Raw genomic sequence first — 26,939 nt, 5'->3', positions numbered from 1 at the left:
GGGGGCCGTGGGGGCGAACCTGGGGCTCCAGCCAGTGACTGGATTCCTCAGCCACCCACCCGTCCGCTGGCCCCGGAGAAATGGCGTGGCACTAGGCACAGCCAAATCAGGAACTGGGCCGGGGCTGGGCAAGGAGCCAGAAAAAGCCACATCTACCCTCGCTCCCTCTGTCAAATGTACACCACGGCTTCTGCCCACGAGGCCGGGCAGAGGAAGCAGGCGCTGGAGAGAACGAGTGTCTCCTTGGCTTTTTTTTTTTTTAACATGGTATTCGTTAAGTGCTTACTATGTTCCAGGCATTGTAAGCGTTGGGGTAAATACAGGTTAATTAGGTTGGACAGTCCCTATCCTACATAGGGATCCCGGTCTTAATCCACATTATACAGATGAGGAAACTGAGGCCCAGAGAAGTAAAGTGACTTTCCCAAGGTCAAGCAGCAGTCAAATGTCAGAGCTGGGAATAGAACCCAGGTCCTTCGGACTTCCGGGCTGTGTTCTATCCACTAGGCCGTGCTGCTTCTTGGCTTGAATCCTTTGGTCTCTATGCCTTTGTCTGGGGTTCCCTGAGCAGCCATCTCCTTGAGGGCTAAGTCCGGCCTTCCCGCTTGAATATCCCACTGCATCCAGGACCAGGCCCCGTGAGGACCAACGGGCAGACCCACGGGCCAGTCTGGCCCTTCTCAGGGGGCTCAAGCAGCATTTCCTCTTCCTGGTCCATCGGGGGCTGTTTCTTAGTTTCTCCTGCCTCACACGTGCCGCTCACATGCCACTCACCAGCCATGCAGACCTACACTTACCTGCCATGTGGACTTTCATTTACCTGCCATGTGGAACTGCCACTCGCTAGCCACACGGACCTGCACTCACTAGCCACATGGACCTGTCACTCACCAGCCATGTGGTCATCCTAACCTGCCATGCGAACCTGCCACTTACCAGCCATAGGGACCTGTCACCCACCAGCCACAGGGATTTTGTCACTCACCTGCCACGCGGACCTGGTTGGGAGCACAGGTTTTGCAGGGGAGAACCCGGAATTCCTCGGCCTGGTACATGGAGTAGTCAGTGCTGGCCACCACGATGGTGTCCCCGGCCTTCCAGGAGCGGACATCCTCCTGCAGGTGCAGGACTGTGCTGTTCACGTTGGTGTCCACGGTGACGGTCAGCTTGGGCCTCACTAGCCAAGAACCAGAGAGACTCAAGACCAGGCACTCCCCCTGGGGACCGCTCTCCTCCCTTTGCAACCCCCTCCCCGTCTAACTTTTGGGGTTCCTGTTTAATCCCTAGACACCATGGTCTGGAAATGGAGGCAGGGAGGAATTTTTCCTCTGACCTCTCAGCTGAGGTCAGCTGTGGCTTTCACGAGGCCTCCACACCCATTTAGCTGCCCAACTTGGAAAAACGCAGTTGCTCTTTGCTGTTATTTAGAGCCACAATAAGCCTCTCCCCAAAAGAGCCTCGGCTTAATGACCGCCTTGAAGAATGCCAGCGGTCTCAGCTAACACCCCACCATCAGCATCTAAAGTGATGCCCAGTTCTGGACACGCTGCTGCCTCAAATAACCCACAGAAAATGTGGCTATTTCTGCTGTGCTGTGGTAGGCCTCTCCTGGGTCTCTCTGGGCCTCCCCTCGTCCTCCAGTGGGCCTCCCCTGGGCCTCCATGGCCTCACCCTAGGCCTTCCCTGGGACTCCCCTGGGTCTCCCCTAGGTTCCCCTCTGGTCCTCCCCTGAACATCCCCTAGACTTCCTCTGGCCTCACCCTGGGCCTTCCCTGGGACTCCTCAGGTCTCACCTGGAATCCCCCGGGCCTTCCCCTGGGTCTCTCCTGGGGTCTCTGGGCCTCCCCGGGACCTCCCCTAGGTCTCCTCTGGCCTCACCCTGAGCCTCCGCAGGTCTCACCTGGGCTCCCCCTGCGTCTCCTCTGGGGCCCCCTCTGGACCTCCCCTGGCCTCACTCTGGAGCTCTCCAAGTTTATCCTGGGCTCCTCAGGCCTCCTCTGCGGTCACCCTCGGCCTCCCCAGATCTCACCTGAGCTCCCCCTAGGCCCCCTATGGGCCTCCTCTGGCCTCACTCTGGAGCTCCCCTGGCCTCTTCTAGGCTCCCTAGGCCTCCCTCCCCTGGGTCCCTGCTGGGTTTCCCTTGGGTCTCTCTGGGCTCTTCTCTGGACTTCCCATGGTCCTCCCCTGAGTCTCCCCTGGCTTGACCCTGGGCCTCCCCTTGGACACCACAGGTCTCCTCTAGGCTTCCCCTGGGTCTCCCCTGGACCTCCCCAGGCCACTTCTGGACCTTTCCTGGGTCTATTCTGCTCCAATCCTGGACCTCCTCCATGGGTCTCCATTTCTCTGAGCAACAAACCCCCCTGTGGGAGGTCCTATACTGGGCTGCTCCCTTTCCAACAGACCCCGGGGGCATCTGAAGATGCTGTCACCACCACCCCTGCCAGCCCAGCGACTGTCAGTCCATGGCCGGTGTCTTACCAGGCCTGCCACACAGGAAGCGCACACGGTAGTCGTGGCAGGGCCGGCCTTCCTGGTGACACACGAACCGATAGTCTTGTCCACTCTTGTAGGTCACTTCCGTGATTAAGTTCACGCCATCTGCTGTCATGGCCTGGTACGAACCAGAAGACAATCCAAGGATAAGCGAGTCAACCAATCAATCGGTCTGTTATTGAGCACTTATTGTGGGCAGAGTAGATTACTAAGCCCTTGGAAGAGTACAATATAATAATAAATGACACATTCACTGCCCAGAACCAGCTTACAGTCTAGAGGAGGACACAGACATTAATAGAAATAAATTACAGAGATGAATATAATAAGTGTTGTGGGGCTGAGGGTGGGGTGAATAAAGGGTACAAATCTAAGGGCAAGGGGAAGCAGAAGGGAGTGGGAGGAGATTCTTACCCTGCTCAGTCCCAGGCCTAGCAGAGCACAGTCCAATCAATATTTTTACAAGTCACTTAACTGTTCCGTGCCTCAGTTTCCTCATCTGTGAAATAGGGATTCAATACCAGTTCTCCAACATACTTGGCCTGTGAGCTTGTTGTGGGCAGGAATGTGTCTGTTTGTTATTGTGCTCTCCTAAGCACTTTGTACTGTGCTTTGCATAGAGTAAGTGCTAAATAAATACAATTGAATACAATACAATATAAAGCAGTCTCTGGCCCCAGGGCTTCCTGACCTGGTTCTTAAGGGTCCTTTTCCCCAGCTCGCTTTCTCTTCTGTGTCATCTACTCACTTGTATCTGTGTCCTTTAGACCCCCAACCTCAAAGCACTCATGTACATATCTTTCTTTACTTCATATATTATAAATTGCTCATTTATCCATGTTCATGTCTGTCTCCCCATCTAGGCTGTAAATTCATTATAGACAGGGAGAGTGTCTTCTAATTCTGTTGGATTGTACTCTCCCAGATGCTCTGCACATTGTGAGCACTCAAATACTATCAATCGACTGACTGTCTGATTATTGCTGAGGGTGTCGGGGGCTTCTGCCCTCTGGTTTCTGGGCTCAACCATTTATTCAGTCAAATTTGTTAAGTGCTTACTGTGTGCAAAGCACTGTACTAAGCACTTGGGAGAGTACAGTATAACAATAAACATATCAACCATGAAGAGAGCAGATTCTTTGGGACCACCCAAATTCAGAGAAAGAAAAATGAAACCTAATAATAATACTAATGATGGTATTTGTTAAACTCTTACTATGTTCTAAGCAATGGGGTAGATAAAAGGTAATCTGGTTGTCCCACATGGGGCTCACAGTCTTAATCCCCATTTTACAGATGAGGTAACTGAAGCACAGAGAAGTGAAGTGACTTGTCCAAAGTCACACAGCTGACAAGGGCGGATCTGGGATTTGAACCCACAACCTCTGATTCCCAAGCCTAGGCTCTTTCCACTAAGCCACGCTGCTTCTCTAGGTATCCCCACTCTGGTCAGGTTTCTTCTGGCTTGCCTGAGATAATTTATCTGGGAAGAATCCGGGTCTGTCCAGTGGGAGACAAAGGTGAAATCAGTAATTGCTTTTACTGGACTGAGCTGGAGGGATATCTAGGGGTTTTCCTCTGCCTCCTGCTCTTTGTCCCTTCCGGCCCTTCTCCGGTGACCCTGTGACCATCTCTCAAATTGGCTTGCTCCCTAGGCCTCATTCTCATCTCTCCTGCTCCTGACCCCTTCTCCTCATCCTTCTCCATGCTTGGAACTCCCCCTTGGCATCTGGAAGTACTCAGTTCTCCCCATGTTCCAAGCCCTTCTGAAATCACACATCCTCCAACAGGCCTTTCTTGATGAATTTCTACCCTCCCAGGTTAAATCTCTCCCCATTTGCTGCCCCCTGGACATACATGACCTCCCAACCTTCCTCAGAACTCTGTCTTGGTATTAGCAGAGGATAGGCTAGAGGAAACCTCCTGCTAATGAGTGGAAGCTGAGACTATGAGAATAATAATGATGGTATTTAAGTGCTTACTATGTGTCAAGCACTGTTCTAACCGCTTGGGTAGATATAACGTAATCAGGTTGTCCCATGTGATATTAATCCCCATTTTCCAGAGGAGGTAACAGAGGTCCAGAGAAGTTAAGTGGCCTGCCCAAAGTCACCCAGTTGACAAGTAGCAGAATGAGGATTAGAACCCACGACCTCTGACTCTCAAGCTAAGAGAAGCAGCACGGCCTAGTCGACAGAGCACGGGTCTGGGAGTCAGAAGGTCATGGGTTCTCATCTTGGTTCCACCACTTGTCTGTTGTGACCTTGGGCACGTCACTTCACTTCTCTGGGTCTCAGTCACACCTTCTGTAAAATGGGGATTGAGACAGTGAGCTCCACATGGGACAGGAACTGTGCCCAAACCGATTTGCTTGTACCCACCCCAGTGTTTAGTACAGTGCCTGGCACACAGGTGCTTAACAAATACCATGATTATTGTCATCACAATTATAGGTTCAGCCAGCTGCAAATAGATGAGATGGTGAATAAAACAAATCCACAAATGCCTAGGAACTACTGTACGTGTCCTACATTGTCTATGTAATTTCTCCTATTCCCTCTGCCCTCCGATCCATAAATAATTTCCCTGTTGGGCTCCCCGCCAGACTGTAAGCTCCATGACAGCAGGGACTGGATCCACTAACTCTTTCTGTACTCTCTCGAACACTTAGTGATAATAATGGCATTTATTGAACATCCTTCTGAATAACTGACCCATTCCCTACCCATGAATAGGGCTTCCCCAAATACTGTATCGATCGGTTGATCTTCCAGACAGCACCTCCTCTCATAATAATAATTTTAAAAAACTGTGGTATTTGTTAAGTGCTTACTATGGGCCAGGTACCGTATTAAGCGCTGGGACGGATACAAGCAAACCGGTCCCTGCTCTGTGTGGGGCTCACAATCTCAATCCCCATTTTACAGATGCGGTCACTGAGGCCCAGAGAAGTGAAGTTACTTGTCCAAGGCCATACAGCACACAAATGGCAGAGCGGAGAGATCATGGGAACCCTCCCCTCCACCTTTCATTGGTGATATGGCTATTCTGGGTCTGAGGAGCAGCCCTGGGAGGACAGAGGGACCACCCCCCCAACCCACCCCCCTACAGGCCCCTAAACATGCATACACAATCATATTTAATGAGTGCTTATTGTGTGCAAAGCCCTGTATTAAGCACTTGGGAGAATGCAATAGAACAATAAAAGGACACATTCCCTGCCCACAACGTGCTTATAATCTAGAAGGGGAGACGGACATTCATATCAATCACTAAATCAAATCAGTTTGGCAAACCTGGATATCGATGGGCCGCAGGCAGATTTTCCCTGGGTGAGCAGCCCTGAGGTCAGAAATCTTCTCCCCATCCTTGGATTTGGTGCCTTTGCGCTCCCCAAACCACTCGGTCCACTCCACGTCTGGGGAGAAAGAGCAAAGGAAATAAGGTGGGTGGTGAGAGACGGATCCTTGGATGTCCTTAGGGCAACTGGCATGGGGCGGGGCGGGGGGAGGAGGGGTAAGAATATGCGTCAACAGTTGCACTGGTGCTGGGGATCACATCATTGTTCGAGTCTGCCAGCCTCTTTCAGCGCCCTCCTGCATCTCCGTCTAGCAAATAGGTGAAACCAGGGCACTCCGAGGGTGCCCCACAAGGGACATGGTGGGTAAGAGCATTCTAACCTCCCAAATGAGAGAAGCAGGGTTGCCTAATGGATAGAGCATGGGCCTGGGAGTCAGTGGATCTGGGTTCTAATCCTGGCTCCACCCCTTGTCCGCTGTGGGACCTTGAGTAAGTCGCTTCACTTCTCTGGGCCTCAGAGTTCTCATCTGTAAAATGGGGATTAAGACTGTTAGCCCCACATGGGACAGGGACTGTGTCCAACTTGATTAGCTTGATGCTACCCCAGGGCTTAGTACAGTGCCTGGCATATAGTAAGTGCTTAATAAATACCATTAAAAAAATTTATCAGAAAGAAGCATCCCTGGTGAGTAGGCTAGCTGAACAAAGGCCTGATAGAATTGGGGTGACACCCCCAAACCCCAAGGGGAGACGGAAGCTCATCCCTGTAGAGGAAGGACTGAAGTTAGAGTTTAGATCCTGAGGTCAATCAATCAATCGTATTTATTGAGCGCTTTCTGTGTGTAGAACACCGAACTAAGCATTTGAAAGAGTAGAGCATAACGTTATAAGAAACACATTATTGTCCACAGTGAGTTTCCAGCCTAGAGGGTCAAAGAGGTCAAAGACTGGCAGGTAGTGGAGCAGGCGGGTTTGGTGAAAAGGCTCATGCTTTTTCTCCCCGGGGAGCCTCTCCAAGAAGCTCCAGCATGTACATCGCAACTCCACCGCCTGGGAGATGGGGAAACTCAGGAGCTCCCAGTGTCCCATGATACCCTGCCCTCTCCGTGCACCTCGTGAGGCCTCCATTGCTCACCTTGCACCCACTCGCTGCTCGAAGAGACATTGAAATGTTCCCCGTTCTCAGCGCGGAAGAGCTTTGACACTCTGGCAGATGCAGAACCTCGATGACCTGGAGGCCAAATCAATCAATCAATATTTACTGAGCTCTTACTGTGCGCAGAAAGCTGTCCTAAGTCCTTAGGAAAGTACAATAGAACAGAGTTGAAAAACATGATCCCTGCCCATAATGAGCTTACAGTCTAGAGGGGGAGACGGACACTATTATAAATGAATATGGATATGGACATGAGTGCTGTGGGGTTGAAGGAGGGTGAATAAAGGCAGCAAATCAGGGCAACTCCGAAGGGAGTGGGAGAAGGGGAAATGAGGGCTTAGGGAAGGCTTCTTGGAGATGTGTCTTCAAGGGAGGGTAGAGTAATCACCTGTCTGCTATGAGGAGGGAGGGCATTTGAGGCCAGAAACAGGAGGTGGGTGAGAGGTCAGTGGCGAGATAGATGAGATAGAAGTACAGTGAGTAGGTTGGCATTAGAAGAGCAAAGTGTGCAGGCTGGGTTGTCACAGGAGAGCAGCGAGATGAGGTCGGGGGGACAAAACATTCAGACCATATTTCTCCACTCAAGAAATTCCAGTGTTTACCCATCTACCTCCACATCAAACAAAGACTCCTCACCACTGGCTTTAAAGCACTCAATCATCCTGCCCTCTCCTACCCCACCTCACTACTCTCCTACTACAACCCAGCCCAACATTTCACTACTCTAATGCCAACCTCACTGTACCTCACTCTAGGCTTCAAGGCTCTCCATCACCTTGCCCCCTCCTATCTCTCCTCCCTTCTCTCTTTCCACTGCCCACCCCGCAGGCTCCGCTCCTCTGCCACCCAACTCCTCACCATCCCCGTTCTCGCCTATCCCGCCGTCGACCCCTGGACCATGTCCTCCCCTGGTCCCGGAATGCCCTCCCTCCTCACCTCCGCCAAACTAATTCTCTTCCCCTCTTCAAAACCCTACTTAAAGCTCACCTCCTCCAAGAGGCCTTCCCAGACTGAGCTCCCCTTTGCCCTCTGCTCCCTCTACCCTCCCTTCACCTCTCCGCAGCCTAACCCTCTTCTCCCCTCTTTCCCTCTGCTCATCCCCTCAGCACTGTACTCATCCGCTCAACTGTATATATCTTCGTTACCCTATTTATTTTGTTAATGAGGTGTACATCACCTTGATTCTATTTATTTGCTATTGTTTTAATGAGATGTTCTTCCCCTTGATTCTATTTATTGCTATTGTTCTTGTCTGTCTCCCCCGATTGGACTGTGAGCCCGTCAAAGGGCAGGGACTGTCTCTATCTGTTACCGATTTGTACATTCGAAGCGCTTAGTACAGTGCTCTGCACATAAGCGCTCAATAAATACTATTGAATATTGAATGAAAGATGATTGAGGTCTTTAAAGCCGAAGGTGAGACCAAAGGGGATTAGTAAACCCAAGGGGACCCCAGTGACAAAGGTCACACCCTCAGAGGCCCATCGGCTCTCCAAGAAGCTTCCCAGGGCAGCGGAGACCATATCCTCTCCAGGGGAGCCTGGGCCGGGTGGCATCAGCCCACGCAGCCTCCCCCACACCTCCCATGCCTGCTGCTGATTGTGGCTACCTTCTCGTCCACGGGGGCTGGGAAAACTTCCACCGGAAACCTGAAATCTGCCCCTTCCCTGAGGGGAACTCCAGCTGTGGGAGGGCGGCAGGGGGAAGCCGGAAGCAGAGGCTCACCGCTACCCAGAGCCCAGAAGCCCACCCCACCACGTGGATTACCATGGTATTCAATGTGGTCTTCGACTGCAGAGGAGGGGTCACCTTTCACGGCCAGAAAACTCCAAGGGTGTCTGGAAAAGTACAAGGAGGGTTACTCCCACTCCCAGCCTGACACAGCAGCCTCTCCAATCAATCAATCAACTGCATTGATGGCATGCCAAGAACTGTGGTGGGTAATGCATAGAACACGGGCCTGGGACCCGTGACTAGGTGACCTTAGGCATGTCACTTCACTTCTCTGTGCCTCAGCTACCTCAACTGGAAAATGGGGATTCAGACTTTCTCTGGCTAAATGATCGCCATAGGTTTCTAATCCAGGTTCCTAATCCAGGTTCCCCCACTTTTCGGCTGTGTGACCCGAGGCAAGTCACTTCTCTTCTCTGTGCCTCAGTTGCCTCATCTGTAAAATGGGGAATAAGATTGCGAGCCCCATGTGGGACATGGATTGTGTCCAACCTGATTATCTTCTGTCTATCCCAGTGCTAAGTACTGTGCCTGGCACATATTAAACGCTTAACAATTACCATTATTATTGTTATTATTATTATGAGGGAACTGGGTCACAGAGAAGTTAAGTGACTTGCCCAAGGTCACATAGCAAGTGAGGGCCAGAACAAGGGTTAGAATTCAGATCCTGCCGACTCCCAGATCAATACCCTATCCACTAGACCATGCTGCTTCTCAGTTGTCGGCAGGGAACGGGTCAGCTAATTCTGTTGCATTGTATTCTACCAAGAATATTTAGATGAATGTCCATCTCCCCCTCTAGACTGTAAGCTTGTTGAAGGTGGGTAATATGTCTACCAGCTCTGTGATTTTATTTATTTTTATTGATGTCTATCCCCACGGCTTAGGCTGAGCTCGTTGTGGGCAGAGGACATCACTGCTAATTGTTGCAGTGTACTTTCCCACGCGCATAGTACAGTGTTCTACACCTAGTAAGCACTCAATAAATACCACTGATTGATTGATCGATTGACTATTTCTTACCCAGAGTCCCTAGGACCTGGGAGTGGCTATGCAAAACAGGGCCTCCTGCAACATCTCCTTCCGTTCTCCAGTTTTGCCGGTAGATGGCAGCAAGGCCCACGAGCAAAGGCCCATTTCGTAAATGGGCCCACTGAGGCAAGAGAAGGATTCTAGGGTTTGGGACACATGCTCTCCAGGTAGCTCATATCCTCACCTGGCTTCAGTCAGTCAGCCAGTCCCTCGTATCTGTTGAGCCCTCACTGTGTGCAGAGCACTGTACTAAGCACTTAGGACGACACAACTGTGTAACAGACATATTCCCTAACCACAGTGAGCCTACAGGGGGCGAGGGAGATGAATATAAAGAAATAAATTACAGTTAGAGACATAAGTGCAGTGGGGCTGAGAAGGGAGATGAATAAAAGGAGCAAATCGGGGCAAGGAAGAAGGGAGTGAGAGAAGAGGAATGGAGGGCTTAGTCAGGGGAGCCTCTTGGAGGAGATGCACTTTCAATAAGGGAGAGTTACTCTCTGTCAAATATGCGGAGGGAGGGCATTCCAGACTATTATCATGTGGAGGACTCCCTAACTTGACTCTCTAGCTCTGACCTCTTATCCAATCTGCAATCCTGCATCTCCTCTTGTCCTCGGGACATCTTCATCATCAGTCGATCATTCATATTTATTGAATGCTTACTGTGTGCAGAGCACTGGACTAAGTCCTTGGGAGATCACTTATATAACAAAATAACCGACACATTCCTCACCCACAGTGAGCTTACAGACTAGAGAGGGAGACTGACATTAATAAAAATAAATCACAGATACGTACTTAAGTGCTGTGGGGCTGGGAGCAGGGATGAATAAAGGGAGCAAGTCAGGGCAACGCAGAAGGGAGTGGGAGAAGATGAAATGATGGCTTAGTCGGGGAAGGCCTCTTGGAGGAGATATGCCTTTAGTAAGGCTTTGGAGTGGGGGAGAGTCATTATCTGTCGGATATGAAAAGGGAGGTTGTTCCAGGTCAGAGGCAGGGTGTGGGCAGCGGCAAGATGGATGAGATCGAGGTACATTGAGAAGGTTGGCATTAGAGGAGTGAAGTGTGTGGCTGGGTTGTAGTGGGAGAGCATTGAGGGGAAGTAGGATGGTCATCATCATCATCATCATCAGTGGTGTTTATTGAGTGCTTAGTGCGTGAAAAGCACTGTAATAAGCAGTTGGGAGGGTACTCTACAACAGTTGGCAGGTCCGTTCCCTGCCCACAACAAACTTACGGTCTAGAAGGATCTTCACTTGGATGTGCTGCCTGCACCTCAAATCAACACGACTGAAACAGACCTGCTCATCTCTCCCCTCCCCGTTCCACTTTCCCATCCACCCACTCCCATCCTCCCTACCCCAGACACCCACAACTTCAGTGTTGTCCTTGACTCTTTGCTCTCTTTCAGCTCTCACATCCACTTTCAACTCAACTGTACTTATCCGACACTTACTGCATGCATAGCACTGTACTAAGCATTTGGGAGAGTACGATATGACAACAAACAGACATATTCCCTGCCCACAGCAAGCTCACAGTCTCCCTCCAGATACTGCCGAACTTCTTCAAACTGCCCCTTCCTCTTTTTCCAAACGGCCTCCAACCTGGAACAACCTCTGCTTGCCTCAGCTAGATTACTGTATCAGGTTCCTCGCTGGCCTCCCAACCTCCAGCCTCTCTCTCTTTTTCTAATGGTATTTGTTAAACACTTACTATGTGCCAGGCACTGCTCTAAGCACGAGGATAGATAAGAGCTAATCAGGTTGGACACAGTTCCTGTCCCACATAGGGATCGCAATCTTAATCCCCATTTTACAGATGAGGTTACTGAGGCACAGAGCAGTTAAGTGACTTGCACAAGGTCACCCAACAGACGTATACTCCTTTCTCCAAGGAGTATGATGTGCGATGGCACAGATCACTTTTCTGAAGCAATCCTTGGCTCATGTCTCTCCTCAAAACCCTTTCCCGCTGGCTTCCTGTGTGCCTCCACATCAAACAATAACTCCTCACAAGTGGCTTTCGGGTTCTCCACAATCTGACCCCACCTCACCTATCTGCTCTCCTCTCCGCCTATTCCCCAACTCCTTGCCTTCATTCCTCCAAGTCTTATTTCTATCTCATTATGGGCAGCGGATGTGACATATTGTGTGCCCTCGTTCACACTGTTCTCCTGGCTTGCAACTCCCCTCCCTCTCCACATTATACTTAACACAAGTCTCCCTACATTCAAATTCCTCTTTTTTATGGTATTTGTTCAGCTTACTAAGTGGCAAACACTGCTTTAATACTATTGTGTTGTTGTCAATCTGGTATTTATTGAGTGCTTACTGTGTACAGGGCACTGTACTTGGGAGAGTACAATACCACAGACTTGGTAGACATGTCCCCTGCCCACAGTGAGCTTTCAGACTAGAGGAGAAGACCAACATTAAATAAAATGATGGATATGTACCTAACTGCTGTGGGACTAACGGGGCTCACACACTGCACATACACCGGGTGGACCCTGAGCACACAGTGTGGACACACTGAGCACACAGTGAATACACACTGTGCACATGCCGCCTCTATCGAGTTAAACCAGCATAGGAGCTGCACAGACTGACCCAATCTCTTACCTGCTTTGACTTAAGTGAGCAGGGAGTTAGTCTAAGTGAGCAAGGGGCTAAATCTAAGTGAGCAGGGCATTAGTCTGAGCAGAGGGTTAGTCTAAGCGAGGAGGAGGGTATAGCGTGGCTCAGTGGAAAGAGCCCGGGCTTGGGAGTCAGAGGTCTTGGATTCTAATCCCAGCTCCGCCACTTGTCAGCTGTGTCACTTTGGGCAAGTCACAACTTTTCTGTGCCTCATCTGTAAAATGGGAATTAAGACTGTGAGCTCCATGTGGGACAACCTGATTACCTTGTATCTACCCCAGCGCTTAGAACAGTGCTTGGCACATAGTAAGTGCTTAACAAATACCATCATCATTATTATTATCTGAGTGAGCAGGGAATTAGTTTAAGTGAGCAGAAGCTATATCTAAGTGAGCAGGGCGTTATTCTAAGTGAGCAGGTACTTAGTCTAAGTGAGCAAGGAGCTAAATCTAAGTGAGCAAGGGGTTAGTCTAAGTGACGAAGGGACTAAATCTAAGGGGCTAAATCTAAATCTTCCTAGGACCCGTTTGTCCTGCCTGCCTACTTGCTGTTGGAGGAAAACTGCAGGGACCAGGATCAGGTGGGAGACAAGGCTCCTTCTAGGGTACCTTGGGGTATAGCTCTGGTGGGCCAGGGGCTCCGGGTCCTGCCGATCCTCCAGCATCAAACTGAAGAACTTGAGCAATAGCTCGGGCTGAAAGAAGCAGCCAGCTCGGCTCCAACCTGGGAGGTGACCTCACTTCCCTTCCTTTCCCTGCTTCGCTCTAGGCACAGGAGAGGACTTGGAATTCTCCAGAAGAAAACCGCAGAGATCACATGCTTCCTAGGGCCCTCAATCCCCCTCCCTTCACGGTCAGCAGGCAGGCCCAGAACAGGGAGATCAGCGAGGTTGCCCCGGCGTATGCCGGGAAACTGCCCGGATTCCCCAAACCCTGGGCGCCTTCGGGCCTTCTGTGGATCCCAGGGCACCTTCCTTCCTGTCCCCCGCGGGGCCGAGCAGAGGCCGACCCTACCGTCCCGAGAGGCTCCCGGGCCGATGAAGGGGCCGTTCTAGGGTCCCGTATTATCTCTGCCTTCAGAGCAACAGGAGAGGATGTTGTGGCGAGAGCTGGGAAAACAGCACGTGTTCCCTCTGGGCCGTGTGGGAGCCAGAGTACACAGGCAGATGCAGGGGGAGACTTTATAGCCGGCAGAGTAAATAGGACGCGGGTCTGCTGAACACGGTCGGCCCCATGGGGTGAGCCCCAGCCTGAGCCCCTCGACGAGCCGGCCTGGATAAACACCGTCGGCCCAACGTTCAAATAAGCCCTGTGCCAGGTCCCTGAACATTCCGGCATTCATTCATTCAATCGCACTGTACTAAGGGCTTGGGAGAGTACAGTAAAACAATAAAAATATCCAATCCCTGTCCACAATGAGCTTACAGTCTAGAGGATTAATTGTGGTATTTGTTAAGCGCTTACTATGTGCCAGGCACTGTACTGAGTCCTGGGGTGGATACAAGATAATGGGGTTGGACTCAGTCCCTGTCCATGTAGGACTGAGTCTCACTCACCATTTAGCAGATGAGGGAACTAAAGCCCAGAGAAGTGAAATGATTTGCCCAAAGTCACACAGCAGACAAGTGGCAGAGCTGGAATTAGAACCCATGATCTTCCGACTCCCAGGCCCGTGCTCTATCCTGGGGCCCTGGGCCAAGCACCCCTCTCCCATCTTCTTGTCACCAGGGGTTTGCCCTCATCCTCTTCCAGCCGGCAAGAGTCTTACCTTCCCGGGGCATTCCCGGAGAACCCCCTGGGGTGGAGACCCCTCATCCTCTGACATCGGCGGGCCGCATTGGGCTGGAACACAAAGGGGGATCTGTCCCAGCCCCTCCAGGGGTGATCATATACCTGAACCCCAGGCGTAGGAAATGGCGGCTGCCCAGCCTGGTCATGGCTTTCCTGGCGCTGTCCTCCAGACTCCGAGAGCCTTCGTCGTTGACGGCCACCACCAGGATCCGGCCGTCGGCCACCGTGCTCACATACTGTCCCAGACGGACGCTTTCTTCCCTGGACTTGTAGGTGTCGAACCTGAGAAAGACAGGATGGCCCGGGGGGGGTAAGGGGCCAGGGGTCTGCTGGAAGCTTGTCCGCAAGACTTGCAGAGGTTGAAGTTCAGCAGGCACCACCAGTAGTGGCAGGGTGGGTGCCAGGGGGCAAGGGGTGGTGAGGGGCCTGGGCTGTTTTGGACGTTCATTCACTTCACTTCTCTGTGCTTCCGTTCCCTCATCTGGAAAATGGGGTTGGAGACTTTGAGCCCCACATGGCACCGGGACTGTGTCCAGCTCGTTTTGCTTGGATCGCCTCACTGCTTAGTACAATGCCTGGCATGTAGTAAGTGCTTAACAAATATCATTATTATTATTATTATTATTATTATGGAAGGAGTTGGAGTGCCTGTGCAAACCCTTCACTGTATTACGGAGATGAATGGCTTGAGAGTCAGAGGACATGGGTTCTAATTCCAGCTCCACCTCTTGTCTGCTGTGTGACCCTGAGCCCGTCGCTTCACTTTTCTGTGCCTCAGTTACCTCATCTGTAAAATGGAGATTAAAAGTATGAGCCCCTCATGGGACAACCTGATTATCCTGTATCTATCTCAGTGCTTCGAATAGTGCTTGGCAAATAGAAAGCGCTTAAATACCATAAATTTTATTATTATTATTCTGTCTTCCTTCTTGCAGAAGGGGACAATAAAAATGGGTGGTGACTCTCCAGCCAAGAACCGACCCAGCCGACGGAGGCTCACTTTCCTCGAGCCCTGGGGCCCGACTCCCGGCCCTGCTCCGAGCTGCCCATCGACTCTCAAGGGTCCTGCCAGGGGGACCCGGCCCTGCCCACCCTGTGAGGTTCTTGCCGGCTGGCACAGGCATGCCCCGTGAGAGATAGCCCAGGCCCGGCCTTGGTCTCTAGTTCTTTGTGCCCTTGTGGCAGGTTGGAGGGACTCGAGGGGAATGGGATTTCCCAGGAAGCCCATCATCATCTCCATTATAATAATGATTATAAAATAATAAGTGATAATAATAACTGTGGTATTTGTTAAGTTTTTAGTGTCTGCCAGGCACTGTACTAAGCATCGGGGTAGATAGAAGATAATTGGATTGGACATAGACCCTGTCCCACATAGGGCCCACAGTCTTCATCCCCATTATCCAGATGAGATCACTGAGGCCTAGAAAAGTGAAAAGACATGCCCAAGGTCACACAGCTGACAAGTGGCGGAGCTGAGATTAGAACCCAAGTCCTCCGAGTCCCAGGCTCAAGTCCTTTTCACTATGCCAAGTAGCTTGCCATAGCAGGGGGGTGGGGAGTTGTGGGAAGGGAATGTGTCTGTTTATTGTTCTATTGTAGTCTCCCAAGCGTTTAGTACAATGCACTGCACACAGTAAGCACTGAATAAATATGATTGAATGAATGGATGAATGGGTGGGAGAGGCCTCTGGGGTCCCTCTTTGCGGACCCCTAGAAGAGAAGAGCAAGTCACTGAAGAGGTGGGGAGGGGGCCTACCTGTCGGAGTGGATGACGGAGCCCGTCTTCTGGTCGATGACATGAACTATGACTCCTCGGTAGCCCCAGCTGCGTTCAAAATAGTATCCGCCCTCCTCTAGGCCACCGGGGTGCAGGGTCTTGTTGAGGAAGGTCCAGGCCAGCTTCCTCTCACCATGCATCTCCAATGTACCGCCTTCCCCCACGCCGATGTATTTGAGCCCAAAGTAAGTGTCAGGAACGGTCCCGTCATCCGCTCTGCGGGAAAAGCAGACCCAGGGGGACCTAGGCTGGATTTCCGAGATCACAGGGAACCACCCAGATTCTGGAGTTCGGGGTCTCGAGGGCATCGGGCAGACGGAGGAGGTCTGGAGGGACGTCAGGCCACCACCACCCTCGCGGTCCGGACCCTGGAGCTTGGCCTTCCTCCACTGCTGAGGATTCTGGGGCCCAGCATGGTGGTGGCCCTGCCCTACCTTCCAAACAGGCGGATGCTGAAGCTGCTGTGGAAAGGGCAGGCCTCGCTGCCTACGTGCATTTCGCCTCCCCTCTCGATGAGCACATGCCTGGCGCGCAGAACGATGGGAACGGAGTTGTCTCGGATCACCAGCTTCCCTGCCGTAGGGGGAAGGGGAGAGGGACAGATAATGGGAAAGGGTTAGGAGGAGTGGTGGGGCTTCAGCAGAGAGAATTCGGGTCTGGGAGTTGGGAGACCTGGGCTCTAATCCTGGCTCTGCTGGTGACTGTAAGTGAGGCACTTAACTTCTCCATGCCTCATCTGTAAGATGGGGATTTGATACCTGTCCTCCCTCCTTCTTTGGTTGGGAGTCAGAGAGGCCTCAGAGTCAGAAGGGCCTGGCTTCTAATCCCCATTCCGCCACTTGTCGGGTGTGTGATATTGGGCAAATAATAATATTGATGGTATTTGTTAAGCGCTTTCTAAATGTCAAGCACTGTTCTAAACCCTGGGGTAAATAAAAGGTAATCAGGTTGTACCATGTGGGGCTTACAGTTTTAATCCCCATTTTACAGGTGAAGTAACTGAGGTACAGAGAAGTTAAGTGGATTACCCAAGGTCACACAGCAGACAAGAGGCGGACCTGGGATTAGAACCCTCATCCTCTGACTCCCAAGCCCACGCTCTTTCCACTATGCCATTCTGTTCCTCTGTGTCTCAGTTACCTCATCTGTAAACGGGGGGGATTAATAATAATAATAATAATAATAATAAATGTTGGTATTTGTTAACCAGTTACTATGTGCAGAGCAGTGTTCTAAGCACTGGGGTATCTTCAGGGTAATCAGCTTGTCCCATGTGAGGCTCACAGTCTTAATCCCCATTTTATAGATGAGGTAACTGAGGCACACAGAAGTTAAGTTTCTTGTCCATAGTCACACAGTTGACAAGTGGCAGAGCGGAGATTCGAACCCATGACCTCTGATTCCCAAGCCCATGCTCTTTCCACTGAGCCATGCTGCTTCCTGATTAAGACCCAGAGTCCCAAGCGGGGCTTGAATGGTGTCCAACCTGATGAGCTTGTACCTACCCAGGGGTTAATACACTGCCTGGCACATAGTAAGTACTTAAATACTATTTTTTAAAAAGAGGTGGCAGGCAAGGGTAGATACAAGATAATCAGATCAGACACAATCTCTGTCTCCCATGGGTTTTACAGTCCAAAGGGGAGGCATAACTGGTATGTAATCCCCATTTTACTGGTAAGGAAATTGAGGCCCAGAGAAAAATAATAGTAATTGCGGTATTTGTTAAGCGCTTACTGTGCTCCAGGTACTGTACTAAGCTCTGAGGTAGATACAAGGTAGTTAAATTGTAGACAGTCCCTGTCCCACATAGAGCTCACAGTCTTCATCCCCATTTTCCGGATGAGGTCACTGAGGCTCAGAAAAGTAAAGTGACTTGCCCAAGACTGTGCAGCGGGCAAGGGGTAGAGCCAGGACTAGAACCCAGGACTATGACAAGCAGCATGGCCTAGTGGCAAGAGCATGGGCTTGGGAGTCAGAGGATGTGGGTTCTAATCCCGGCTATGCCACCTGTCTGCTGTGTGACCTTGGGCAAGTGGCTTCACTTCTCTGGGCCTCAGTTACCTTATCTATAAAATGGGGATTAAGACTGTGAGCCCCATGTGGGACAACCTGATTATCTTGTATCCACCACAGTGCTTAGCACATAGTAAGCGCTAAACAAGTACTATAATTATTATTAGGTCCTGGATCTCCCAGTCCTGTACTCTTTCTCTTAGGCCCCACTGCTTCTCCACCTGTGCTGGGGGAAGCGGGTCTTGGGGCTGGAGAGGGTGGGGGGTGAGCAAGCCCGCGTTACCTCCGTCTGTGATGCGGATAGAGTGGGCCGTCATGGAGGATGTGAGCAACAGCTTCCTGCCCCTGCCGATGTGGATATGGTTTTCCTGGTCGTGCCCGGGATTCCAGGGCTGCAGTGTGGGATCCTGGTCAGGACACCTTGCACCTCCTGGAATGAGAGAGGGGGACCGTGGTCCACAGCTCACCCCATACACTGGTCAAATCTCCTTCAAGAATTCTTCCCTGACTAAGCCCTTTTTTTCCCCAGCTAGCTCTCCCCGCTGCTTCACCTATGCTAACTGGCTCTCCTCTTATCTCTCTTGCTGTTCATTCTCCGTCTCCTTCACGGGCTCCTCCTCTGCTTCCCACCCCCAACTGTGGGGGTCCCTCAAGGTTCAGTTCTGAGTCCCCTTCTATTCTGCATCTATACCCACGTCCTTGAAGAACTTATTCATGCCCATGGCTTCAACTTCCACCTCTGTGTGGATACTGAAATCTGCATCTCCAGCCCTGATCTCTCTCCCTCTCTGCAGTCTCATATTTTCTCTTGCCTTCAGGACATCTCTATTTGGATGTTCTCCCGTTATATCAAGCTTAACATGTCTAAAACAGAATTCCTTCTCTTCCCACCTAAACCCCATCCTCCCCGTGACTTTCCCATCACTGTAGGTGGCACTACCATCCTTTCTGACTCACAAGCCTGTAACCTTGGAGTTATCCTTGACTCCTCTCTCTCACTCAACCCACATATTCAATCCATCACTAAATCCTGTCAGTCCCATCTTCACAACATCACTAAAATCCACTGCTTCCTCTCCATCCAAACAAGCTACCACGTTAATCCAATCGCTCATCCTCTCCCACCTCGATTACTACATCAGTCTCCTTACTGACCTCCAGCCTCCTGCCTCTCCCCACTCTAGTTCATACTTCATTCTGCTATCCAGATCATTTTTCTTCAAAAACCTTCAGGACATGGATTCCCACTCCTCAAAAAAACTCCAGTGATTGCCCATCTACCTCCACATCAAACAAAAACTCCTCCCCATTGGCTTTAAAGCCATCCACCACCTTGCCCCTTGCTACCTCACCTTGTTAGTCTCCTATGATAACCTTAATCCTAACCTTCTCTGCCTCAATCTCTTCTGCCTCACCGCTGATCCCTCACCCACGTCCTTCCACTGGCCTGGAAGACCCTCCCTCCTCGTATCCGACAATTACTCTCCCCCCATTCAAAGCCTAATTGAAGGCACATCTTCTCCAGGAGGCCTTCCCTGACTGAGCCCTCCCTTTCTTCTCCCACTCCCTTCTGCATGGCCTTGACTTGCTTCCCCCTTCCCAGCTCCACAGCACTCATGTCCACATCTGTATTAATTTATTTAGATTAATGTCTGTTTCCCCCGTCTAGACTGTAAGCTCACTGTGGGCAGGGAATGTGTCTGTTTATTGTTGTATTGTACTCTCCCAAGCACTTAGTAGTGTTCTGCACACAGTAAGAGCTCAAATAAATACAAATGAATGAAAGACCTGCTCCTTTTATTCACCTCCACTCTCAGTCCCACCACACTTATGTCCATATATGTAATTTATTCATTTATATTAATGTCTTTCCTCCCCCTTTAGAGTGTAAGCTCATGGGGGTAGGGAAAGTGTCTGTTTACTGTTATATTGTACTCTCCCAAGCGCTTAGTACCATGCTCTGCACACAGTAAGCACTCAGTTAAATACGATTGACTGAATGACTGACAAACATTAACTGGTGGCCGAGCACGGCAGAGCGGGGAATAAAGCCAGTTGGCCGGCACATTCCTGCACTGGAAGCCGCTCCATCCTCTCTAGTTTCATCCCAGGAGAGAGCCTCTCCCAGCTTGGGAACACTCTAAGCCCACCCAGGCAGAGCCCAATCGAATGCTAATGCCCATCTCAGCACCGAGAAAGCACCAATCATTCATTCTTTCATTCATTCGTATTTATTGAGTTTACTGTGTACAAAGCACTGTACTAAGCTCTTATCACTGTATTGTCCTGTATCGTCTTGTACCTTCATCATCATCAACTCTATTTATTGAGCACCTACTTTGTGTAAAGCATCGTACTAAGCGCTTGGACTAAAATCCACCCGTAGTTGTCTAGCCAAACAGTTCTGCTACCAAGCACTAATCCTCTAGACTCTAAGCTTGTTGTGGATGGGGAATGTGTCTACCAACTCTATTGTAATGTACTCTCCCAAGCGCTTAGTACAGTGTTCTGCACATGGTAAGCGCTCAATAAGTACAGTTGACTGATTATCCTTTCCTGCCTTGACTGCTGCATCACTCTCCTTTCTGACTTCCCGCCTCCTGCCTCTCCCCACTCTGCTGCATACTTCACTCTGCTTTCATGATCATTTTTCTAAAAAACGGTTCAGTCCACATCTCCCCACTCCTGGGAATGTGTCTGTTTTATTATTCTATTGTACTCTCCCAAGAGCTTAGTACAGTGACCTGCACAGAGTAAGTGCTAAATAAATACAAATGACTGACTCAAGAAAGTCCAGTGGTTGTCCTTCCACCTCTGCATCAAACAAACTTTACCACTGGGTTTAAGGCACTCAGTCAGCTCAACCCCTCCTACCTCACCTCGTTGACCTCCTACTCCAGCCCAGCCCATATACTCCACTCTTCCAGCATCACCTTATTCATTGGGTCCCAATCTCCTCTAACTCGCCACTGACCCATTTCCCCTTCCTCTGGCCTGGAACTCCTTTCCTGTCCATATACCCCAGACCACCACTCTCCCCACCTTCAAAGCCTTATTAAGTTTATATCTCCTCCAAGAGGGCTTCCCTGATTAAGCCCTCTTTTCCCCCATCTTTAAAGGTCACATAGCAGACAAGTGGAAGAGCTGGGATTAGAAACCAGGTCCTTCTGACTCCTAGGCCCGGGCTCTATCCACTTAAGCCACACTGTTTCAAATCAATCAATGGTATTCATTGAGCGCTTACTGTGTACAGAGCACTAAATCCTTGGGAGAGAACAATATAACAGAGTTGGTAGACATGTTCCGCTGCCCACTAGGGATTTACAGTCTAGAGGGAGCTGACGCTGACCATGGACCCCCAGGAGAGGAGGGAACAGAGAAAACCTCTCTCATGGCCCTCCACCAGCCTCCATCATTGCTTTCTTCCTGACTCCTCCAGGACCGGAAGACACTCACCGGGAGCTGCCAAGGACACGAGGAAGAGAAAGGAAACCATCTGGATGATGAAGGCCATCCTGCCAGCAACAGCTCTTCAGTGGCCCGGGTCACAGGACACAGATCCTGAAGTCACAGAGCATACTCCATCAGAACTGGGGTCCTGCAGATCAACCCTTCCTCCATACCAGGCCCCTCCCCATCCCCTGAAACTGGGCCAGGAAGTTGGCCCCACCCATCCCCTCGGAAGGCTCCAGTCAAGAGTCAAAGGCTCAAGAAGGACAGAAGAAAGGAAGGACTCAGACACAGAGATGAGGCCCACGGAATGACTGAATGGACACGGAACATTCGTTCTCTCTCCCACACTTGGACGTCGAGGTCACCATCACGAAACTTGAGGTTGGCCCGATGAATTCTCCTCCCCGGGACCCGGCCCCTCGGGCTGGGCTGGGGAGGAGGCGGCTGCTCCTGTTCAAAAGCTGGAGGCTGGGAGCTTCCGGAACTGAGCCATGAGGCATCTGTTCTCATTCAGTCCTGGGGCTCACGTCCCTGAGTTCTAAGGATGGAGTTTCCCCAGAATGAGGCTCTCCTGAGTCCAGGTACAGAGAAGGAAGGAGGAGCCTCTACATGATGAGCTGCTGGAGTAGATCTTGGTCCCACACTCCTTCTGGAGTGTCAGCCAGGCATCCCTAGAGTGGCAGACTGCACCTCTTCTCCCTGGCCCAGCGGCAGCGGAGGAGAGTTCAATAACCTTCTTTTTCTTCTCTTTGGTCCAAGGCAGGTCAAGATCTTAGTTCAAGGACCACTGGCATGATGACTCCTTCAGGGCGAGGACGGTGGCTCAGGAGCCGTCAACCCCTGGACCTGCTCAGTGAAAACCTTGCGTTGCCGCTGCCTACACTCCACAACTAGCCCACTGCCTTTGAACCCTGTCCCTCCTACATATATATATATATATTTTTAAGTGCTTACTATATGCGAGGCACTGTTCTAAGCTGGGATAGATACAATCCAATCAGGCGGGACACAGTCCAAGTCCCACATGGGTCTCACAGCATTAACTGCCATTTTACAGATGAGGTCAGAGGCCCAGAGAAGTGAAGCAACTTGCCTAAGGTCACACAGCAGACAAGTGACGGAGTAGGGATTAAAACCCAGGTCCTACTGACTCCCTGGCCTGGACTTTATCTTTTAGGCCACAATGTTCTCTACAGTGGGAATCCATCCTGGGGGCTGGTGGGATAGGTGCACAGACACTCCCTGGACAGCCAGGATGAAGCACTATGGGTAGGGGGTCAGGGAGGACGTTCCCCCATCTCTCCCTGAAGCGGAGCCTTGCTTTCCAAGGCTGGACTGGGACAGAGCTATTCAGGCTGCCTGCTGGCCTCACTCCCTCTTATGCAGGCGGCATCCATAACCAGAGGGTCGGACTCCTGCATCCTGGGAACTGTCTGGGCAGTGAGAGGTTGCAGGGCACCTATGTGCCACAAAGCACTTGGAAAAAACTCCCAAATCTCCATCTGAGAAGCCCCTTGTTGTCCTTCTGAAGGGTAGTGGAGAGGCTGGTGGCCCACAAAGAATAAAGCAATTGTCTTCCTGCACTGAACCCACATCCCGAAGCTGCCGAGACCCTCCGCTGCTCCGGATGGGATGGAATGTGGCCAGATCCCCATCCCGGGAACTGGGAAGTTTTTAGCTTCGTCCGGGTCGGAGAGCGGGGGCAGCTGGCAACAAAAACCATCTGGTGGCGATGGGTGAAGACCAGTCCCTCTGCTCATCGAGTAATCCTTCTCCAGGGCCTTCCATCTAGGCCCCGCTTCCCAGAATCCAGAGGGGAGCCAACAGGACGCAGATCAGATCCTGGGAACCGGGACTGGGGGTGCGGGAAGCTGGGCCTTAGGGATGTGTAGGAAGGGTCGACCTGCCTCACCCCAGGCCGGAGGAAGGATGTGGTAGTGTGTAGAGGGGCCGCCAGGGGCCAGGGTCAAACACAGATTGCCGTTGAGTCCTGAGCCATAAGGACTCGTCTCACAACACTTCTGCATCTTCGGGCTCGGCCCGAACTCCCCACCCAATGAGGAGATTTCACAATCCTGTCAGAGCGGGCTCCGTCTTCCAGTGAGAAGACTGCCTTTGGAGATGGCTCTGGAGCCCCGGGGGGAGCTGAGGTGAAGGGGGAGAGGGACCTGGGTGGGCCCGGGGAGGATTGGGTGTGCCTGCCCTCTCATCGTCCAAAGACCGGCGGCTTGAGGACTGTCCATGAGGAGAGGCGGTGGTTGTCCACAGCTCCCACATTGCTTCTGGCAGCTGCTTCCCGCCATCAAAGCTCTAGCAAGTGGTACGTCTCTGGCCTCTGTCTGTCTTAGAAGTGTCAAGTTGTCAGGGATTCCCCTCAGCCCCGTATAGGGCACCTTGGACATTTTTCTCCAGGGTTCCAGGTCCCAGGACATGTATGAAGAGGGGAGAGCCTTTCTTCCCCGCTGACTGCCACCTGGAAGGAAGACAAAATAAAGGATGAGCCACATCTCAGAGATGGCACAGGCAACCACAGCCTCTCCAGCCATGGACCCCGCTGGCTCTGGCTGAAGCACCCCATGACTGAGGGGCGTGGGAGGTCACTGGTACCACCCCAACCTAGTCCAGCAACTGGGGACCAGGTTTCTTATTCTGGAAAATGGAAGGTGAGCCACCTCAGTAGCCCCAGCAGTCCAAGAGAAGGGGTGTAACCCCTGGGTCATGAAAGTTGCCCTCTGGAGAGATGAGGTTTGGGAAGGAGAAGCAGTGTGGTCAAGTGGATAGTACCCAGGCCTGGGAGTCAGAAGGACCTGGGTTCTGATCCTGCCTCCATCACCTGTCTGCTGTGTGACAGTGGGCAAGTCATTTTGCCTCTCTGGCCCTCAGTTACCTTGCTGTAAAATGGGGATTGTGAATCTCATGTGGGACAGAGACTGGGTCCAACCTGCATCTTGCATCGGTCAATCTTGCATTGACCTCGGAACTTAGTACAATGGCTGGCACATAGTAAACACTTTTTTGTGGTATTTATTAAGTGCTTCCTATGTGTCATGGGCAGGTTAGACCCCCTCAGGAGCGAGATCCAGGAGAGACAGTGCCGTCAGGTGAGAGCCAGGATTCTGATTTTTTTTTAAATGGTATTTGTTAAGCACTTACTATGTGTCAAACATTATTCTAAGCCCTGGGGAAGATACTAGTTAATTAGATCAGACACAGTCCCTGTCCTGCATGGGGCTCAACAACCTAAGTAGGAGGGAGAACTGCTATTGAATCCCCATTTTCCAGTTGAAGAAACTGAGGAACAGAGAAATGAAGTGACGACCCAGGTCAAACAGCAAGCAATGATCAGAGCCGGAATTAGAACCCAAGTCCTCTGACTTCCAGGCCCATGCTGTTTCCACTAGGTCATGCTGCTTCTGCTGAGCTCCCTCTCTTTCCCTCTCCAGTGATCCTAATCCACTCCAGACTAGCCAAGGATCCTAGGATGGTGGTGGGTGTGTTGGGGTAGAACACCACTGGGATACATAACTCAAAGGGCAAGGGAGATGAAACTGGAAAGTCTCAGTGATGGCGTGATGGGGAGAAAGTCGGGTGAAGCAGGCCAGAAACAGATGTAAGGTGAAAGAGTTTTCCCACAGTGGAGGGGGGGTTCGACAGGCAATATTTAGAAGAGGTTGATGCGTGGTAGATTGGTGACATCTGAGATGAAGCAGAGATGGAACAGAGAAGGAACAAGAGACAAGGAAGTATGGCCTAGTGGATAGAATATGGGCCTGGGAGTCAGAAGGACCTTGGTTCTAATCCCAGTTCTGCCACTTGTCTGCTTTGTGACCTTGGGCAAGTCGCTTCACTTCTCTGTGCCTCAGTTATCTCATCTGGAAAATAGGGATTGAGATTGGAAGCCCTATGTGGGATGGGAACTGTGTCCAACTCAATTACCTGGTGTCTATCCCAACGCTGTGTACAGTGCCTGGCACATAGTAAGTGTTTAACAAATTCCTCTAGACCATAAGCTTATTGTGGGCAGGGAATGTGTCTGTTTATTGTTATACTGTCCTCTCCCAAGCGCTTAGTACAGCGCTCTGTAAACGGTAAGCTCTCAATAAATACAATTGTCTGACTAATACCACAATAATGATTATTATCTGGGGAACCAGGTTCCAGGAATGGTTCCAAACCCCGTCATGCAGCCTCAAAGAGGTTGGAGAGCACAGTGGGAGGGACAGTAGTCCCAGCTTCTGGTGATTAGCAGAGCTTCTGAAGAGGCTCGTTCAGGACCCGGGGCCAGAGGGGGGACGCCCAGAGAACCAATCGGCCCACCTAGTGACTCTGGGAGCCAGAGAAAATTAGAATTGAACTAACTTTTTCCTCCCCTCAGAGCACAGTTGCTGTGTAGAATCTGGCCAAAGGAAGAGGAAGGCCCGCCAGCTCTCACTGGAGCTCTGTCCAGATGGTCGGAGCTCAGATGGCCACTGTCCGACCGGCAGACCGGTCTTCCTTCTGGCTCTCTGATCAAGGCAAGATAATCTGCCCCTTGAGATAGTTGCTAAGCCTGGGTCCCGGGTTCCGCCAGGCTTCTGCTGGGCTATCAATCAATCAGTGGTATTTATTGAGCACTTAAGTGTGGAGCACTGTACTAAGCGCTTGGGAGAGTACAATTCGACAGAATTAGGGGACATGTTCCCTGCCCAGAATGAGCTGATGAGTCTAAAGGTCAGCAGATGAAATGCCGCATTGAACTATAGCTAAGACTTTGGAATTTTCCCGATCCTCCAGTTCAACCGAGGTCCCAAACCCAGCAGGTGGGGTAGGATTAGAGGTAGGGGATAGGGTATGAGCAGGGTTAGGGGTAGGAAAGTAATAATAATAACAACAATAATTGTGGCATTTGTTAAATGTTCACTGTGTGCCAGGCACTGTACTAAGCCCTGGGTTGACACGAGCAAATCCAGTTGTTCCACATGGGGCTCACAGTCTCAACCCCCATTTTACAGATGAGGTGACTGAGGCCAAGAGAAGTGAAGTAACTTGCCCAAGATCAAACGGTAGACAAGTGGCAGAGCCGGGATTAGAATCCATGACCTTCTGACTCCCAGGCCCGTGCTCTATCCACGGCACCATGTTTCTTCCTGAGGATCAGAGGGGCAGGAGCGAGGTTAGGGGCAGGGGTAGAGGCAGGGGCAGGAACCGGGGTTGGAGCTGGGTGCCTCGCTAAGGAGCGTCAATAGCCCTGAAAGGGAGGGCTGATCGAAGAGAGCTCAGGTGTGAGGAGAGAAGGCCCACTAACAGACTGGTTGAGGGGGGATTGGAGGCCGGGGAGCCCTGGGTCACTCATGTGACCCAGGGCCAGGGGTCCTGCTTCTCTCTGTCGCCACACTCTCCCTGAAACCTCGGAAACCCTCTACCTCAAGAGCACCACAAGTCCTTTTATCCTCCCAGCTCTGCTGCTTTGGGCCCAAAGAGAAGAAGGGGAGGGGAGGGGGTAAGGGAGTGTCTTCCTGTCCCAGTCCTTGTAGCTGAGCCCAAGCAAACTCAGTAAGGGTGAG

The 26,939-nt window shown here is 51.2% G+C and overlaps 1 protein-coding gene across 2 annotated transcripts in view; it reads right to left on the bottom strand.

Annotated features, from left to right (window-relative positions):
- Nucleotides 1-26,939, bottom strand: part of LOC100077532 (cell migration inducing hyaluronidase 1) — a 105,144-nt gene that overhangs the window by 42,501 nt on the left and 35,704 nt on the right. For both annotated transcript variants that reach the window (XM_039912282.1, XM_029066149.2), the window contains exons 2-11: nucleotides 21,400-21,504; nucleotides 18,227-18,373; nucleotides 16,362-16,500; nucleotides 15,907-16,143; nucleotides 14,250-14,429; nucleotides 8,717-8,787; nucleotides 6,929-7,024; nucleotides 5,790-5,911; nucleotides 2,479-2,611; nucleotides 986-1,177 (exon numbers count right to left, since the gene is read on the bottom strand). In XM_039912282.1, the coding sequence (XP_039768216.1) occupies nucleotides 986-1,177; nucleotides 2,479-2,611; nucleotides 5,790-5,911; nucleotides 6,929-7,024; nucleotides 8,717-8,787; nucleotides 14,250-14,429; nucleotides 15,907-16,143; nucleotides 16,362-16,500; nucleotides 18,227-18,373; nucleotides 21,400-21,457 (1,375 nt within the window). In that variant the 5' untranslated portion in view covers nucleotides 21,458-21,504. The remainder of the gene's footprint in view (nucleotides 1-985; nucleotides 1,178-2,478; nucleotides 2,612-5,789; nucleotides 5,912-6,928; nucleotides 7,025-8,716; nucleotides 8,788-14,249; nucleotides 14,430-15,906; nucleotides 16,144-16,361; nucleotides 16,501-18,226; nucleotides 18,374-21,399; nucleotides 21,505-26,939) is intronic.

The sequence above is a fragment of the Ornithorhynchus anatinus genome, chromosome 5, assembly GCF_004115215.2.
Source record: "Ornithorhynchus anatinus isolate Pmale09 chromosome 5, mOrnAna1.pri.v4, whole genome shotgun sequence".
Classification (NCBI taxonomy): Eukaryota; Metazoa; Chordata; class Mammalia; order Monotremata; family Ornithorhynchidae; genus Ornithorhynchus; species Ornithorhynchus anatinus.
Note: the sequence above shows the minus strand (reverse complement) of the source record. Positions and strands in the feature narration are given on the sequence as shown.